Genomic DNA, 14,739 nt, shown 5'->3' with positions numbered 1-14,739 from the left:
TTTGTTACTACTGCTATGCTCATGGGTGAAAAAACAACATCAATCATCCCTAAGCAAAATTATTAAAGGATTTGAAAATCCTTCAAAGTTGTTAACAACCTCCATAGCCATATGGTAGAAAGACATTCCTTACGTTGTGTACCTTAAGCTACTTTGTTTTAGAGCTTCAATTTTCTAAAAGAAAAAAAAAAGTAGTATATGGGCCCCATCTTGTCATGATAATATTAAATCAGCCACCAATTTGCACACGAAAAATTTTTCGGCTCTAAAAGATAAACATTGCAAATCTTGTACACTAAATGATTAATCTTGCAAATCTCTCTCAAAATTTTTTTTAAAAAAAATTATAAAGCCAAAGGCAGGATCTAACCATCTTCATGTAAAAAAAATACAATAGAGGGTTGTCTATAGTGGAGAAGGGAGTCAAAAAAATAATTTTGATTTCGGACAGAAAAGTGAAAGAGAGGATCAAGAGATATCGAAAAATTTATAAAAGGACGTAGAGATATTAATTTTTAGCGAGACTCGTTAACCTGTTATTCGCTTCAAGAATATAAGATAATTTTATAATTTTAATTAATTTTTAAATGTAAATAAATATAATATTAGCTAATCACGTTAGTTGAATTGCTATGTTAATGGTATTTATATAAAATAGTATTTTGTGAAGGCATGCACGTAAATATCGATTTGGAGGATATTTATGTAAATTTTAATATTTAGAAGAATATTTATACAAAAATTCAAGATTTTTTTACGTATATATCCTCTTAAATATGTGAAATTGCATGAATACCCTCTAAAATTGCTATTTGTATGTATATCCTTATAAACATTTTTTTGCATGTTTATCTGTTAAGGATATTTTTATTATTTCAAATTTAAACCATTAAGTTCTTAACGACATTAGGTGGCATGGATATGTACACCTAAAGAAAAAAGAAGAGTATGTATACAAAACAAATGTTTGATAAGGGTATACATGCAAATATTAATTTTAGAAGGATATTTATATAAATTTGAATATTTAGAAGAATATACATGAAAAAAAATAAAAGTAGACCTAAATAAATAGTTTAAGGGGAAAAAATCAAAAACTACACAAGCCGAATCTACGAGTGCCCTACTCTAACAAGTTTCCAAAGCGCTAAGCGAATCAACCATATATCATCTGGGCTGGCTAGGGATATCTGGGCCTCTCCCTCCACTGCTACAATACCTAGGTATGTCATCACATCTTGGGAGCCCCACCTTTGGCCACTTAAAGATGAACTTTGATGGTAGTCTGCCAGTTAGTGGAGGTTGTACTGGTATTGCCTTTGTGATTAGAGACCATGAGTCCAAGTTGGTAGCGGTGGGAGGGCGGCGCACCTTTGAGACTTTAGTTCATGGAGCAAAATTCAGCCACATGGGAGGGGAGTCTTCTACGTGAGACGAGTTTTAGAGGCGAGGTACATCATCTTGGAAGGTGACTCAGTAGAGATGATTGAGTGGATTTTACAATCGGAGATGTTCGAGAGGCTGCTGAGGGAGTGCGATGCCTACCAGGTTGTGCATGTGTTCTGGAAGACGAATCGAGCTGCTGATTTGGTCGCCTTCTCTGTTGCTCGTCATTCTTAACAGATTTTCTAGACTCGTTTTTTATATATTACTCTATCTTTATGAAGTATTTTGTCTTTTGACTCTAATGGCGATGTTAGAGACTAGTGTAAGCTGCATCCACTTTCTTAATATGTGTATATGTGTATGTATATATGTATATGTGTGTGTATATATGTATATGTGTGTGTGTATATATGTGTGTGTGTATATATATATATATATATATATATATATATATATATATATATATATATATATATGTGTGTGTGTGTGTGTGTGTACGTATGTATATGTATATGTGTATATGTATATACCAACCATGCATCCACTTTCCATGCGCCAAAGTTGGAGCCTCCCGATGCCAAAATCTTAATTCCGCTTTTGTGCCGCTTGGGCATCGCCCCCTGCCGCGGCAATCTACCCAAATTAGGGCTCTCCAGCGTAACGCACAACTCCTTTACCATTCCTCCCCTTCTCCGATCATCGCCCCTCGGTAACCTTCGTCCACTCCTCTCTCTCCCGTCCCTCCCCTTTCCCCATCCTTTCCGCTTTCTCTCTCCTTCCCTTTCTTTCTCTCATGCAGGTCCTTCCTAGCGTCGCCGTCCCATGAGGACCGGCCTCTCCTCGAAGCACTCCAGGAAGAACTCCGATGAAGTGCCCCCTCTCTCTCCTCCCATCCCTTTATTCCAGAACTTCGAACTCCCAATCCATTCTAACATTCAATTACTGGCTTCATCCTTAACCAGGATCGGAGCAAAAAGAGAAAGATGAGATCTAATAAGCGCCGCCGCCACGACTCCTCATCATCGTCCTCTTATTCCTCCGGCTCAGAGATCGATGCTCGCTCTCGGAAGAAGAGAACCCAGCGGGAACCCAAAAAGCCGGAGAAGACGAAGAAGGAATCCAAGAAGCCGGTAAAAAAGAAGAGTCGCAAGACCCGCTATCGCAGGGATGCTAGCGTGAGTTCTTCGAGCCGGAGTTGCTCCACTTGTCGGGGCCGGAGCAGCCCCTCCGGGAGGTCGAGGAGCCGCGCCCGCGGTAATAAAAGGGTGAAATTAAGGGGTAGGAGTAGGTCGAGGAGCCTGCCGCGTGCTGATAGGAAGGCGAAATTGGGGGGGAGGAACAGGTCGAGCAGTCCTCCAGCTCGTGCGGATAGGAGGGTGAAATCGAAGGAAGGAAGCAAGTTGAAGGGAAGGGAGAGGGGGAGAAGTCGGAGGAGTGTAAGGAGGATGAGCTCCAAACGGGATGGTGGTCGGTATCTATCTCGGAGCTGCTCGTCTTGTGACAAGAGTAGGAGTTGTAGCAGCCGGAGTTACAGTCGGAGTCAGAGTCATAGTGATGGGAAAGGCAAAGAGGTGGATCAGCCAAAACGGCTTAAATCAGCACTTGTGGTAACCAAAGAATCGGAGGAGCTGGAAAGACGTGGTAGCAGGAGTTACAGTGAGAGTCGGAGTCATAGTAAGGGGAAAGGTAAAGAGGTGGATCAGCCAAGACGGCTTAAATCAGCACTTGTGGTAACCAAAGAATCAGAGAAGATGGAACAAATTTCTGGTAGGGATAATGTTTTTCAGGCTTATGATGATCTGGGAAGGAGTTTTGATGCTTGTGAGCAAGCCTCAGATGATAGGCAGGTAGAGTTTGTTGGGGAAAAGCATGGTGCCGATATTTGGGTTGAGGATACAGCTTATGTTAAGGGAGATAACTATGATTTGACCAAGCTCAATACTGAGCCTGTCAAGAATGCTGATTGTGGCAATTATGATTCAACAAGGAAGAACGGTGGGGATGCAGTGAATGCAGGTAGTTCAGAACCCGAGGATTTGGAACTGCTCTTGAGACAGAAGGCATTAGAGAACTTCAGAAAGTTCCGAGGTGGGTTCTTGGAACAAAAAGGCATGAGTGGCGATCAGAAAGATGAGTCCATCCAGACTGAACCCTGCAAGGATGATGGTAGATTTGTTGAGGCAAAAGACACTATTGTTTCATCAGATTGCAAGTTCGCTAGTTCTCTTGAACGCCAAGGAAGCATTCAAGGGGGAATTCCCATGACTCAACCCAGACTTAGATCTATCGTGAATATTCCAACACAAAATGCTGATGGAAATTCTATCATCAGTTGTCAAAATGCTAGTGAGAGTTCAAGACTAGCTGTCAACTCTATCGTTACTAGCACCACTGATGGCCAAACCATTCCAAATCATTTAAAGAGCAAAGAAGAGCCTTTGGACAAATTCTCTTCGGGGAAAACCCTGTCGGCCAAAGATATCCAGAATAAGAAGGCAGTCGTTGAACCTGGAAGTAGTGCTACTATTGGGGATGAATTGAAAATAGCTGATGGGTCGGCATCAGGGGCTTCTACTTGCCTTAATGCGAAGAGTGGAAATAAACCTGTGGAGAAGGATACAACTGGGTCTCATTTTGAGCAAAAGACATTTTCTAGAATGCATGATGGGGAAATGGTGCAGGTGAGTTATGTGCTTTTTTTATCGAATTGATTGCTGGCGTGCACGGATCAACCAGTGCGAAAGACATTTTCTTCTCTTTGCTTAGATCTGATTATATTTATGTGTTTGGTAGGTGAGCTACAAGGTTTACATTCCAAAGAAAAGCCCAGCCTTGGCTAGAAGGCAGCTGCAGCGGTGAAGGATGTGCAATAATTTTAAGTCTTTATGGGCTTCTCTTTTGAGGTCTGCAGCAGTTAACTGAGCTTTGATTTGTTTTCCCGATCTTCGTAGATATTTTAAAATGCTTTAGTAGATGGCAGATGATGATATGTTCTACCGCTCAAGCTTATTCTCCATGCTTCTATTTCAAGCTTATGATCTATTTTACTCATTGTATGCTTGCATCAAACAATTTGGCACTTTTGCTCATCCATACAAATGCAGAATTTCTATACTGTCATGCCTTGCAGTATGAATTTCTAGTTTCTGTTGGAATTGCAGTGATCAATTATGAAAGTATAATTGATAGTATTACCTTACCTTCTAATGAGAGGTAATTCAGCTTCCCATAGTTACTGTTCTGGAGTGTGTTGTGATCGACAAGTTTTTTCACTGTATTTGGTCTGCACATTTGTTTTTTCCTAAGATCGAAGGTGGTGGCTTCTTTGAGAGTAAGGAATTATGGAAATTAGCCTCAAAGAGGTTTCTGGGTGATTCATATTCTGGCATCATGTTAGTGAAGTATTTCTGCTTGGTTTTGGTCAATTACTTGTTAGTGGAGAATCATCTCTTATAAACATTGAACAAAGACATACATGGCTTCCCTGGGTATCAGTGCTTAAGGTTAGCTTTATTCTGTTTAACTTTACTTTCGTCACACTTTCTTCTCTGTATATCTCTGTTGCTGTCTACATTTCCTATAGTTCATTGTTTCTGTTAGTTAGATCTTTGAAACAAAATTACCAATGTCAAATTGATGGGAAAAATTCTCTTATTAAATTGAAACCTAGCTCATGTGATAATTTATATCTTCAGATACAACAGTTACAACTTTTTGATATGTTTTATACAGTTGCAGGATGCTTAAATTACAACTGTTACCTCCCAAAAAGTAGAATGAGCAGTTCATATTACTTCGCAATTTGATGTAAATGATAAATAGTTATACTAAACTAAAATCAGAGTGGTTTGCCCTTGTTGGATAGGTAGTTGGAAGAGAGGACACATCTGGTCTAATTAATGACTACAGTATCATATGATAGCACCAAAGAGTGATGATAGAACAATAAACAATGTTATTGTGGTACGAATCAGTAATCAATTATTAATATATGTTTTGACAGTTGCTATTAATTATAACTTCAGTTTAACTCATTGCCTGGTTACTGTTAGATCAGTGAACAATCATAATGCAAGGGCTTTGGAGTTTGGAATGCAGAATTAAATCGTGAATGAATCTAAGGTTTCTGATTATTCTGATCTTCTTGCATCATAATGTAGAATGGCTCTGGGCAGCATCACATCCACTAGCCAAGATGATTTTAGGTAGAAAGGTAGTTAAGAGGTTCACTCCATGGTTAAAGCCATAATTTAGAAATCAAATCCGAGAAATTAATACTCAAGAATACATCAACTTAAACTGGAAGAGTCCTATGAAAATGGACTATATATGGGTTTTCAACTAGATGGATGATTTATGCTATCTTCATTAATATTTTTTCTCCATTATCATTAATGGGGCTCCTTGAAAGACTATTGGGGCTATTGGGGATCGAAAATAGGCTGTAGATATTGCCTTTTGTTTTATGTAACTCTAGCAGAAACCATGTACTCATTTGGCAACCCTGACTGTGCAGCCTATGCTATCCAAAGCAAGAATTTAGGTGCTGGACTGTATCAGTTTGTGTCAGATGCTATGCACTATGTTGGCCAACCAAGTGCACTATGTAGCCAGCCCATGCCATTCTCAGGCACTTTTTTTTTCTTTTTTGATAAAAAGGGCCTGGAGGCAATGGGCTACACAACAGAGGCAGCTATCCCCGAATACCCCTAACATCCAAACCCTTGTGAAGGCGTGATGCAATCACGTTCTTCCGGTAGAACTGCCGAAGACTTACCTGCTTAATAATTTGGCACCTTCAGCTCAGGCCCTTTCCCCCCTTATTTTCAAGGCTTTTCCATGTATTAGCACATGATACAGAACAGTATGGTAGAGTATCATACTGTGCCAGCCCTTGTTTGACATGAACTTGGCAGGCAGTATTGTAATCCTTAACAGAAAGGTGTCATGGAGGAATTTGTTAGAGCCATTTAGTGAAGCTAGTCTTTATAAGATTGATGAATCATTCACTTTATCTGTGCTGTTTATAAATGGTGCTGGGGCTTGCAGTCATTGTTGATAATGGCTCTTTGCTGGACATTAGTGCAACTTGAGATTATGCAGAGGATGTTGCAGTCCTGAATTTCAAACCTGAAAAGGTGTAAATCAATAATTTCCTAGGCATTGGAAAGTCTGTAAAATCAGACTGAAGTCAATAATGTTGACTCTTATTTGCAAGGTAGGTAACTCTCCTAAGGAAATGTTAACACTGCCCATAGTTGTCACTACTGCTGACATTGTTTATAAAGAGTTGGTCATAGTGTGAACTCCAATGCAAAATTAAATTCTCAGTACTTGAATGTCTCAGACATTTTGGTTGGTAGACATGTCTTGTGACCTTTCCCATGGAAAGTGTACAAACAGAGCCTTGTGATACTATGATGTTATTGAGATGAATGAGGCACATATATTGCTTGGTCAGTGATTCCAATCAGATCATATTTATCTCTGCAGAGTTGTATAATGAAGCACAGATCTACATGATAAAGTTGGATGACATAATCATATTGAAGTTGTCTCCATATGATTCTACAGGAAAGCACCTGTTCATAAGATGAATCAAGCTTAAATTGGGTATGAGTTATTCTCTTCATCCATGTCTGCGAGAAAATATTCTCAAATCTTATGGGATCTCGGATTCAGATGAAGGAATTCATTTAGCAATGAGCTTCAAAACAACAAAACAAAATGATGTAGAGTGCACCTGGGATAATGCGCAAGCAGCTGAATCCATGATCTTCTGTGATTATCACGACTAGAGGACAGGTTCTACCATTTGAAAGCAGTTTTTGAAGAACTTAAAACAGCCTGGACTAAACTGCTATTGTTGGATGTAATCAGTACTTGTCAGAGACCAGCCAGGTTCTCGGTTTCAGCTTGTGGGAAGATCATACTTTTGTTCGGTTTTAGCGAACTTGGATTGAACTAGTTCACCAGAGCATCAGTGATTTAATATTTTTGTTGCTTTAAGTATTTGTAGGATAAATTTATTTTTTCGACCATGGTTTTATTGTATCATTGAAGTAAGTCTCCTCATATGAAGCTGAGGTCAAGGTTATCTTTGCAACATCTTTGATATTGAAGAACTAAAACAGCCAACATTGAAGTTATTTCATCCTATGTTGAATATTGAACTACAAATATTTTCCTTTCTCTTGTGATAACTTATGTGTGTCTGTGGATTGTTGCAAATAAACTTGATTTGCTTGTCTCTTGATTTGCTTATTGCAGATAAACTTGAATAAGATCTCTGTAGATTTTGACAAATTCTAATTCCATAGTTTTATGGTGGTGAGCACGAGTCCTTTACCCTGTTTTCTTTCATTGTTCTTATCATTTAATTTTCTATCATCTTTATGGCCCACCATGATTTTCGGGTACCATTCCATTTATAAACTCCAATCAAATTTCTTTCTAATTCAATATTGGTGCTTTGCATCTGGTGATTGGTAATACTGTTTTTCCTCAAGTTATCTTTGCTGGTTAGTTAAATGATCCTACATCACCAACCAATTGCTGCCACCACTTTTCATGTCACTGTCGACTGCTGGCATCCTTTTTCATGTTTGCTGCCACCATCTTCGGCCACCAACACAGCCCCCCCTCCACCATCGGTACTCCTTTGTTGCAACCAATCACTACAGTCTTACACTGTAACCTGCTTACCTATAGGCCGTTATGTTGGTGCTTGAGAACTTCTGCAATTATGCAGGACATCAATAAGTAGAGACCATATCTGGTTAGGGTTTTATTTTGAAATGAGATGCCATATAGGAATATTGTTAGCTTGTTGGAGAACCTTTTGATTTTACAAAAAGAGAACCGACAAGGAGAGAAAACTTCGGAATATCAGGGATTAATTAGGAATAGAAATGACTGAGCAAGAAATCTAAGGAGAGTGAACATGAATGCAGGGATAAAGTAGAGATAGAAATGAATGAAGAATATTGACAAGGAAGAGGTGGTTATGTCTATGATTTTTCATCTGACTGCAGATAGATGAGCATCGCCGACCTGTTTAATACCTCAAAGATGACTCTGGTATCTCACTGAAGTTCTTTTGTAATGACTATATAATGCAAATAATACCATATTTATATTGAGTTGTATATATGGCTATCAGCTAAACTTATGCATCCCTTTGGGAATTGTTGGAGGTGAAACAGACCGTATGTTAATGGTTGCATCACATTTGATCTTATTGTATGGAGATTTCTGTATTGCTGACTTCTGTCGCTTGATTGCTGATCTTATCCAAGTTACTGATGAAACAATGTGATATGCTTGAAGTAGGTGTTAATAACTCCATCAAGATTCATATTTTTACATGTGTTTGCATCAATTGATATTTGAAACTTTCAAACCTCAGTATATAAAGTGAACAAAATATGTTGAAATTACTACTTGAAGTGGTTGGCTCTCTTCAAATTTTCAGTTTGACAAACACTGTTTGTAGGAGCAACGGTGCTATAATAGTAGAATTTCTATGCCTTCAACCAGGAAACCACAAGTGAAAAGTTCCCTAAACTCCTTAATATCTTCAGCTAGACATGTACCACTTTTTGAGAGATTTCAGCTTGTTGCAAATTACATGGAAGTGATATTGGCCAGGATGAACTGGATGTCTGAGGATCCACTTGCGTCAGAACAAGCCTCTTTTGATGCCTTGACTGCTGTTAAATTCCTTAATTCAAAAATTTCATTTGATTGGGATGATTCATACTTAAGCATCAGTAGTTTGTCATGCCTGATGAAGTTGTTAATAGATCTTCCTTTTCATATATTACCAGCTATTAATTTTCTGTCAGTATTTATATACATTTTCTGCTTTAAATCTTCAGACTTGTTCCTATCATTTCACCATCTAAATGAACCTGTTTTATTTCATAGTGGCTTCAAGATGTGTGGATCATTGTATTTTTTTTTTTCTGGTATTTTGTTGGTCTGGCAATTAATGTGTTCATATAAGATATCTGAAATTAAGTTACCTCATGTCATCTCTCATCCCACCGCATCTGAATCCAGGGTATGGGATTTATGGTTCTGGCGCAGGTAACAACTTGAAGATTATATTACAGGCTTCACAAAAACGGCCGTTCTGGAAAAATATGACCTAGAAGGAGCACAATCAGCTGATTACTTAAATTTTAGACATCCAGGCTGGTATGTTGGGAATTATAAGGTGGCAGCTCGTAGCGTGTAGATGCTTGGCAAATATCTTTTGGCTGCAGGATCCCCGCATGCTTGTCCACGTAGGCATAATCTGCGGTACTTAAACTGTTCTTATAGCACAAATGAAACTGTGGATGCCTCAGCTAATAAATTGACCCTCATAGTATTCTATCTGAAATCTAAGGATGCAGCTTATACTATCAATTCAGTTCCACAATTTTCATGCATACTTGCTAAAGCTCTGCTAACAAGATTATCAGTTGCTGCGGTGAAGCATAATTTGGAAAAGCCTTGGACTGACAACGCTATTTGAAGAAGCATATAAAAGCCATGTCATATATTTAATAAGGCCTTTTCCTTTTCCTTTTTGTTTTTCGGTTTCTCTTGTCCTGTATGACCCCGACCAGAACCAAACCTCATTTACGTGGCTCTGTTCAAACATGCCCAGCCATTTCTAGCTTAATCGATCCGGCGAATGTCTCCTATTAAGTGGAAAATTAACGGTAGGGTTTGATTCTCTGAGAGTTGGTTTCAGAATCACAAGGCGAAGAAGCAATTTGATGGAGAGATGAAAAGTATGGTAGGAAGTTTGGTGTTCGTGGGAAGTTCGGCTTATATACTTTGGTGAATTTATTTTAAAGTGTGTAAATCGTAAACGAAATCTCAATTGCGTTGCTATGGAAGTTTGAATGTTGGCAGTTTGGGTGCCGTCATAATTTTCTGTATTCTGGATGAAACCTTACATCCGAGTTTCAACCCAAATACACACTCGCAAACGCATGCACGCACACCCAAAAAGATGGTGATTTGTTTAAAAGAAAACAGTTTTTAGGGGAGTTCCATATGGTACTTTGGGGGTTGGATGGCTGGGTTTGGACGGGCAAGTATGATATATATCGGATACCATTTTAAATATGCATTAATTGAGTTGGATTCGGTCATTATTAGATTAAATTGGCAACGCAACAAGCTATTCGCTTGACCACTATCATGGTGACGGTATTTGAATTAGATTTGGGTCAAGATCAGACAATTAACATGCCTGAATGAACGGCCTTGGCCGCACCGCGACTTATCAAGTACTTTAGCCTCATGGCGGCGTCTTACGACGCAATGTCCACCCTGGAAGGTTATGCTGAAGTACTTCGGCTTTCATTTTATGGTTGCCTGGGCGTGAAGGGGGAACATGAGACAAGTCTCCACCTGATCGACTTTCCTTCCCTCGGATCCACCGAGCGCTGAATCCATCCACCATCCAAACAGACTCTCACGGTATTTCGAGGCCAATGTCCGTGCGGATACTGGTACTGCAGCACTACCATACTACGAACCGGGCCAAAGCCGCATCCCCGCACCGCGAGACCCGCGCGCCAGGCGGCCCTCCCGTTTCCAAGGTTGCCAATGCGCGCGCCATTTGTACGGAGCTGGTAAGCCAAATACGCCGCGCAACTACAAGTGGGGTGGCTGAAGTCGGTCGGGACAAACGAGCGCAAGCCCGGGCTCTGAATCCCTCCTAGGAATGGCTGGTTCTGACACGTACGCATGCACCTTTGCATGCCGCCCTTCTCCGATCACCTGCATCCACCCCGCCCCACCTACTTTACTGACCCCCTTCACCCCTGCCCGCCCAGTCCTCCCCATCTTAACGCCTCCTCGCTTTCCTCGTTCTCAAATTCTCACCCATTCCTGCCGCTTCTCCTTCGATCCTTCTACCTACTCTTTCTGTGTCTTCTCTACCCCGAAAAAGAAGAAAGAAAATGCAACACGGAGGGTGTGAGGCGGGTGCATCGATATTCGCGCCACTGAGGGCGTTCTTTTGGGAATTCTCTCGAACAGGTGGGGCGGTAACGATGGCTAACCTTGAGAAGGGGAGGAAGGTTTCGTCTGAGGTAGGGAAGGAAGGGAGTCCGAAGACGGCGCTTAAGGGTGGAGGAGGGAGGGTTCCGACCTGGGCGGAGGTAACCAAAGGAATGCCGAGACGCCAAGCTTGGACCACTCACAAGATCTCTGATCAGGAGCTGGATTCGATACAGAATCGTTTCCCAGACATTCTGGAGGTGGAGGAGGAGATGCTGAAGAGTCAAGGGGCTTTTGGAAGGATTTGGCGGTTCTGGTGAGGAGCTTGGGGAGACAGATCCCAGCGGACTGGGTTGTGAAGGAGGTTCGCCGTGCCTTGAAGCTTGATTACGATCCTGAGTGTTTCATGATGTTGGACGGGTATATGACCCTTCGCTTGGCCAGTGAGGAGCACCGGGAGGCGGCGGTGAGGTATGGTCCATGGATGGTGGCCGGACAGCTCCATGCTATGGAACGATGGCGTCCAAACTTCGTTCCTGGCAGGGATGATCTCGGTGGAGGTGTTGCATGGCTGAGGTTGCCCCGGCTACCCCTGGAGTTCTGGCGGACGCCGATCATTCTACAAATGGCTGCGAAGGCCGAAAAGCCTCTGGAGGTGGACTCGTTTACGGACCAGAGGAAGAAGATGGGCTTCGCACGAGTGAAGATTGAATTGGATTTCAAGGTGCCTCTGCGAACCGGTATCTTTGTGAAAGGTAGGAAGGATGGAATGGAAGCGAAGTTTTGGCAGGATTTCCTTCACGAAAACCTGCCATCACTTTGTTATAAGTGTGGCCGGGTGGGTCACCATGAAGAGGAATGCAGACAGAATCCTCCGGCAGCGAAGTCAGAACCGGTGGAGATCTTGGGGGATGCGGCGACGGAGGATGGGATCAACCCGATGGAAACCTCAAGCAAGTGGGAGGCAAAGGGGAAGGGAACAATGGGGGCGTTGCCTTATGGTCCCTGGCTGGTCGGTCGCACATAGAATTCGCCCCCTCGGCCGGCGAAAGCAGGGAATCGACTAAAGAAGATAATCGGGCCTGGTGGCGGGTCGAACTCGGCGGCGATGCCGGCGAACTAGGAGCTGAGCCCAGCGGCAAAGGGATCGAGTGCTGCCAGCAATCTGGAGGATCGAGAAGGATGGCAGAAACCGTCCAAATTTGCTCGTCGAAAGGGTTCTTCCTCGTTGGCTCCGTCCGGTGGAGTGGGTCAACTTGGTGGGGCAACAGTGACTCAGGCCGAGTCGAGCCAGCGAGCTGGACCAACCCGAACCAACCAAGCCGAGGGCCTTGAACCGGACGGTCCGGTTGGCGAGCAGGCCAATGGGCCACATCTGGAGTGGGCTAGTCAAAGCCCGATTCGTAGCCGTTCGGAGTGGCCTGGATTAAGCCCGCTACCGGTCGACAGGACTCAGCCCGTCACACCTGGGTTGAATGGGGCGGGACCGAGTTCACTCAGACGGGTTAGAAGCCCAAATTCAGGCCAGTTTGTGGTGGATGATCTGTATCTGCACAGATCCAACGGCCGGGAACTTCCGACAGAGGGGCTGAGGAGATTCGAAAGCAAGGGTCGTCGACGAAGCCAGAGTTCCCATCCGCCGACCACGCCGGAGTTTGGTCGGCTATCCAGAGCAGCGCCGGTGGTTGGGGGAGGACGAGATGGTGAAATGACTAAGCTGGGTGGGATTTCTTGGCACGGCTCCACGGAGGATTCAACGACTCAGATGGCTGTGGGAGGAGCGCCGTCGCCGGAGTTGGTGGGAGTGACGACGCAGTCCACGGCTGTGGGAAGCAACGGCGGCAGGATGTTGGAAGAGAAGCATTCGGCTACAGCAAAGGGGTTGGATACTGTGGATGAAGCATGCCGGTTGGCACAAAGGAACAGTGCGCATGGGGATTCTAGCCATGTTCAATTGTTGCTCCAAGTGATAGCTTCTGTGCAGAAAAAATCTGGGAAGGCAATCAGCGAAGAAGGAACTTCAGCTAGTGGTGGGAACGGCTTAGAGGAAGAGGGTCATGCCGTTAACTTAGATGATTTATGAAGATCATACTATGGAACTGCAGGGGGCAGGGAAACCTTCCTTTGCCTCGGCTTTTCGTAGATTAGTTCAGCAGCATAGTCCGGACATATATGTTTTGCTCAAGACCCGTTTGTCAGGAAAAAGTTTACAGAAGGCTAAGAGAGCAGTGCCGAGATCCTGGAGGTTCTATGCAATGGAATCCCTTGGGCTATCAGGTGGAATTATAGTCACTTGGAAACTAAATTGTGGCACTTTGGATATTTTTAATATGTGTAGTCAAGAAGTTATTATGGTGATACTGAGGAGGGTGGACGGTCGTGGATATTTGCAGTAGTTTATGCCAGCACTGATTTCAGGGTTCGGAGGATGTTGTGGGAGGAGGCATCCAGGTTGGTTGATCAGGGAGCACCAGTATTGATAGCAGGTGATTTTAATTGCATTGATGGTCCACAGGAAAAGATGGGGGAAGACCTTCAGTCACAATAGAAAGGTGAGGGAATTTCAAGAGTTCATTTCGATGAATGGATTGATTGACTTGGGTTTTGTGGGGCCAAGGTACACATGGTGCAATAACCAACAGGGCTCAGCTCGGTTTGGGAGAGACTAGACAGAGCATTTGCCGCTGCTGAATGGATTCAGGACTTTCCAGAGTATCGGGTGGCACGAGGGATTGATACAGGAGATATTTGGAGGGCAGTTAGCGGCGAGAGTTATGGCGTTACCTGTACCATCACGGGAGGAGCCGGACAGATTGATTTGGGAGCCGACGGGCAGATCGGGAGTCCTTGCTAGGGATCTTCATGCTTGGATTAGCAGGATGCCTGATAGGCAGATTGACGCGGGTTGGATATGGAGGTGGAGGTTGCATCCTCGCGTAGCGCTCTTTCTTTGGAAGGTAGCTTGGGGCTGCCTTCCGACCAGGAGCGTGCTGGTTAGGCGGGGGTTGAGGATGACACAGTTCTGCGAGGTATGCCCGGATTTCGAGGAGACCATACATCATATCTTACTTCTATGCCCTAGGGCTGTACAGATTTGGAGTTGTTTATCTGTGCCTTTACCTTCGAGGTGGGAGTCAGTGGAGGACCTGTTACAGTTCTTGAGGGATTCCTCCAAGAGGCCTAGCATAGCTGAGAAGAGGGTTGTGGCTGCCTATCTGGCTTATCATATATGGTTGGATAGGAATAGACGCCTGTTTGAGGGGAGAGGATCGACCTCGAGGTTTGTGATGGACAGAGCCATGATACAGGCGGCGGAGGTCTTTTCAGTGACTCCATCGACTTCAT

General features: G+C 43.1%; 1 protein-coding gene across 8 annotated transcripts; it reads left to right on the top strand.

Moving 5' to 3' along the window:
• The first annotated feature begins 1,942 nt into the window (after positions 1 to 1,942).
• Positions 1,943 to 9,801, top strand: LOC103707171 (arginine/serine-rich coiled-coil protein 2-like). 8 transcript variants are annotated; one of them, XM_039126074.1, is made up of 5 exons: positions 1,943 to 2,095; positions 2,186 to 2,256; positions 2,349 to 4,067; positions 4,180 to 4,289; positions 6,961 to 7,589. In XM_039126074.1, exons 2-4 carry the CDS (start codon positions 2,209 to 2,211, stop codon positions 4,243 to 4,245), a joined length of 1,833 nt encoding a protein of 610 aa, XP_038982002.1. In that variant the 5' UTR covers positions 1,943 to 2,095; positions 2,186 to 2,208; the 3' UTR covers positions 4,246 to 4,289; positions 6,961 to 7,589. The 8 variants fall into 8 exon arrangements, with proteins under 8 accessions (XP_038982002.1, XP_017698318.2, XP_017698317.2 ...); XM_017842829.3 differs by lacking the exon at positions 6,961 to 7,589 and adding an exon at positions 9,478 to 9,801 and having other exon boundaries at positions 1,943 to 2,256; XM_017842828.3 differs by lacking the exon at positions 6,961 to 7,589 and adding an exon at positions 9,451 to 9,801 and having other exon boundaries at positions 1,943 to 2,256.
• The last annotated feature ends 4,938 nt before the right edge of the window (positions 9,802 to 14,739 follow it).

This window comes from Phoenix dactylifera, chromosome 4, assembly GCF_009389715.1.
Source record: "Phoenix dactylifera cultivar Barhee BC4 chromosome 4, palm_55x_up_171113_PBpolish2nd_filt_p, whole genome shotgun sequence".
Classification (NCBI taxonomy): Eukaryota; Viridiplantae; Streptophyta; class Magnoliopsida; order Arecales; family Arecaceae; genus Phoenix; species Phoenix dactylifera.
The sequence above is the reverse complement of the archived record's forward strand: the minus strand, read 5'-3'. Positions and strand labels throughout refer to the sequence as shown.

Coding starts and splice junctions, on each gene's coding strand:
- LOC103707171 (XM_017842829.3), top strand. CDS start 2,209: ATGAGGACCGGCCTCTCCTCGAAGCACTCCAGGAAGAACTCCGATGAA. Junction 2,257..2,348: donor CCAGGAAGAACTCCGATGAA/GTGCCCCCTCTC, acceptor ATCCTTAACCAG/GATCGGAGCAAAAAGAGAAA. Junction 4,068..4,179: donor ATGATGGGGAAATGGTGCAG/GTGAGTTATGTG, acceptor TGTGTTTGGTAG/GTGAGCTACAAGGTTTACAT.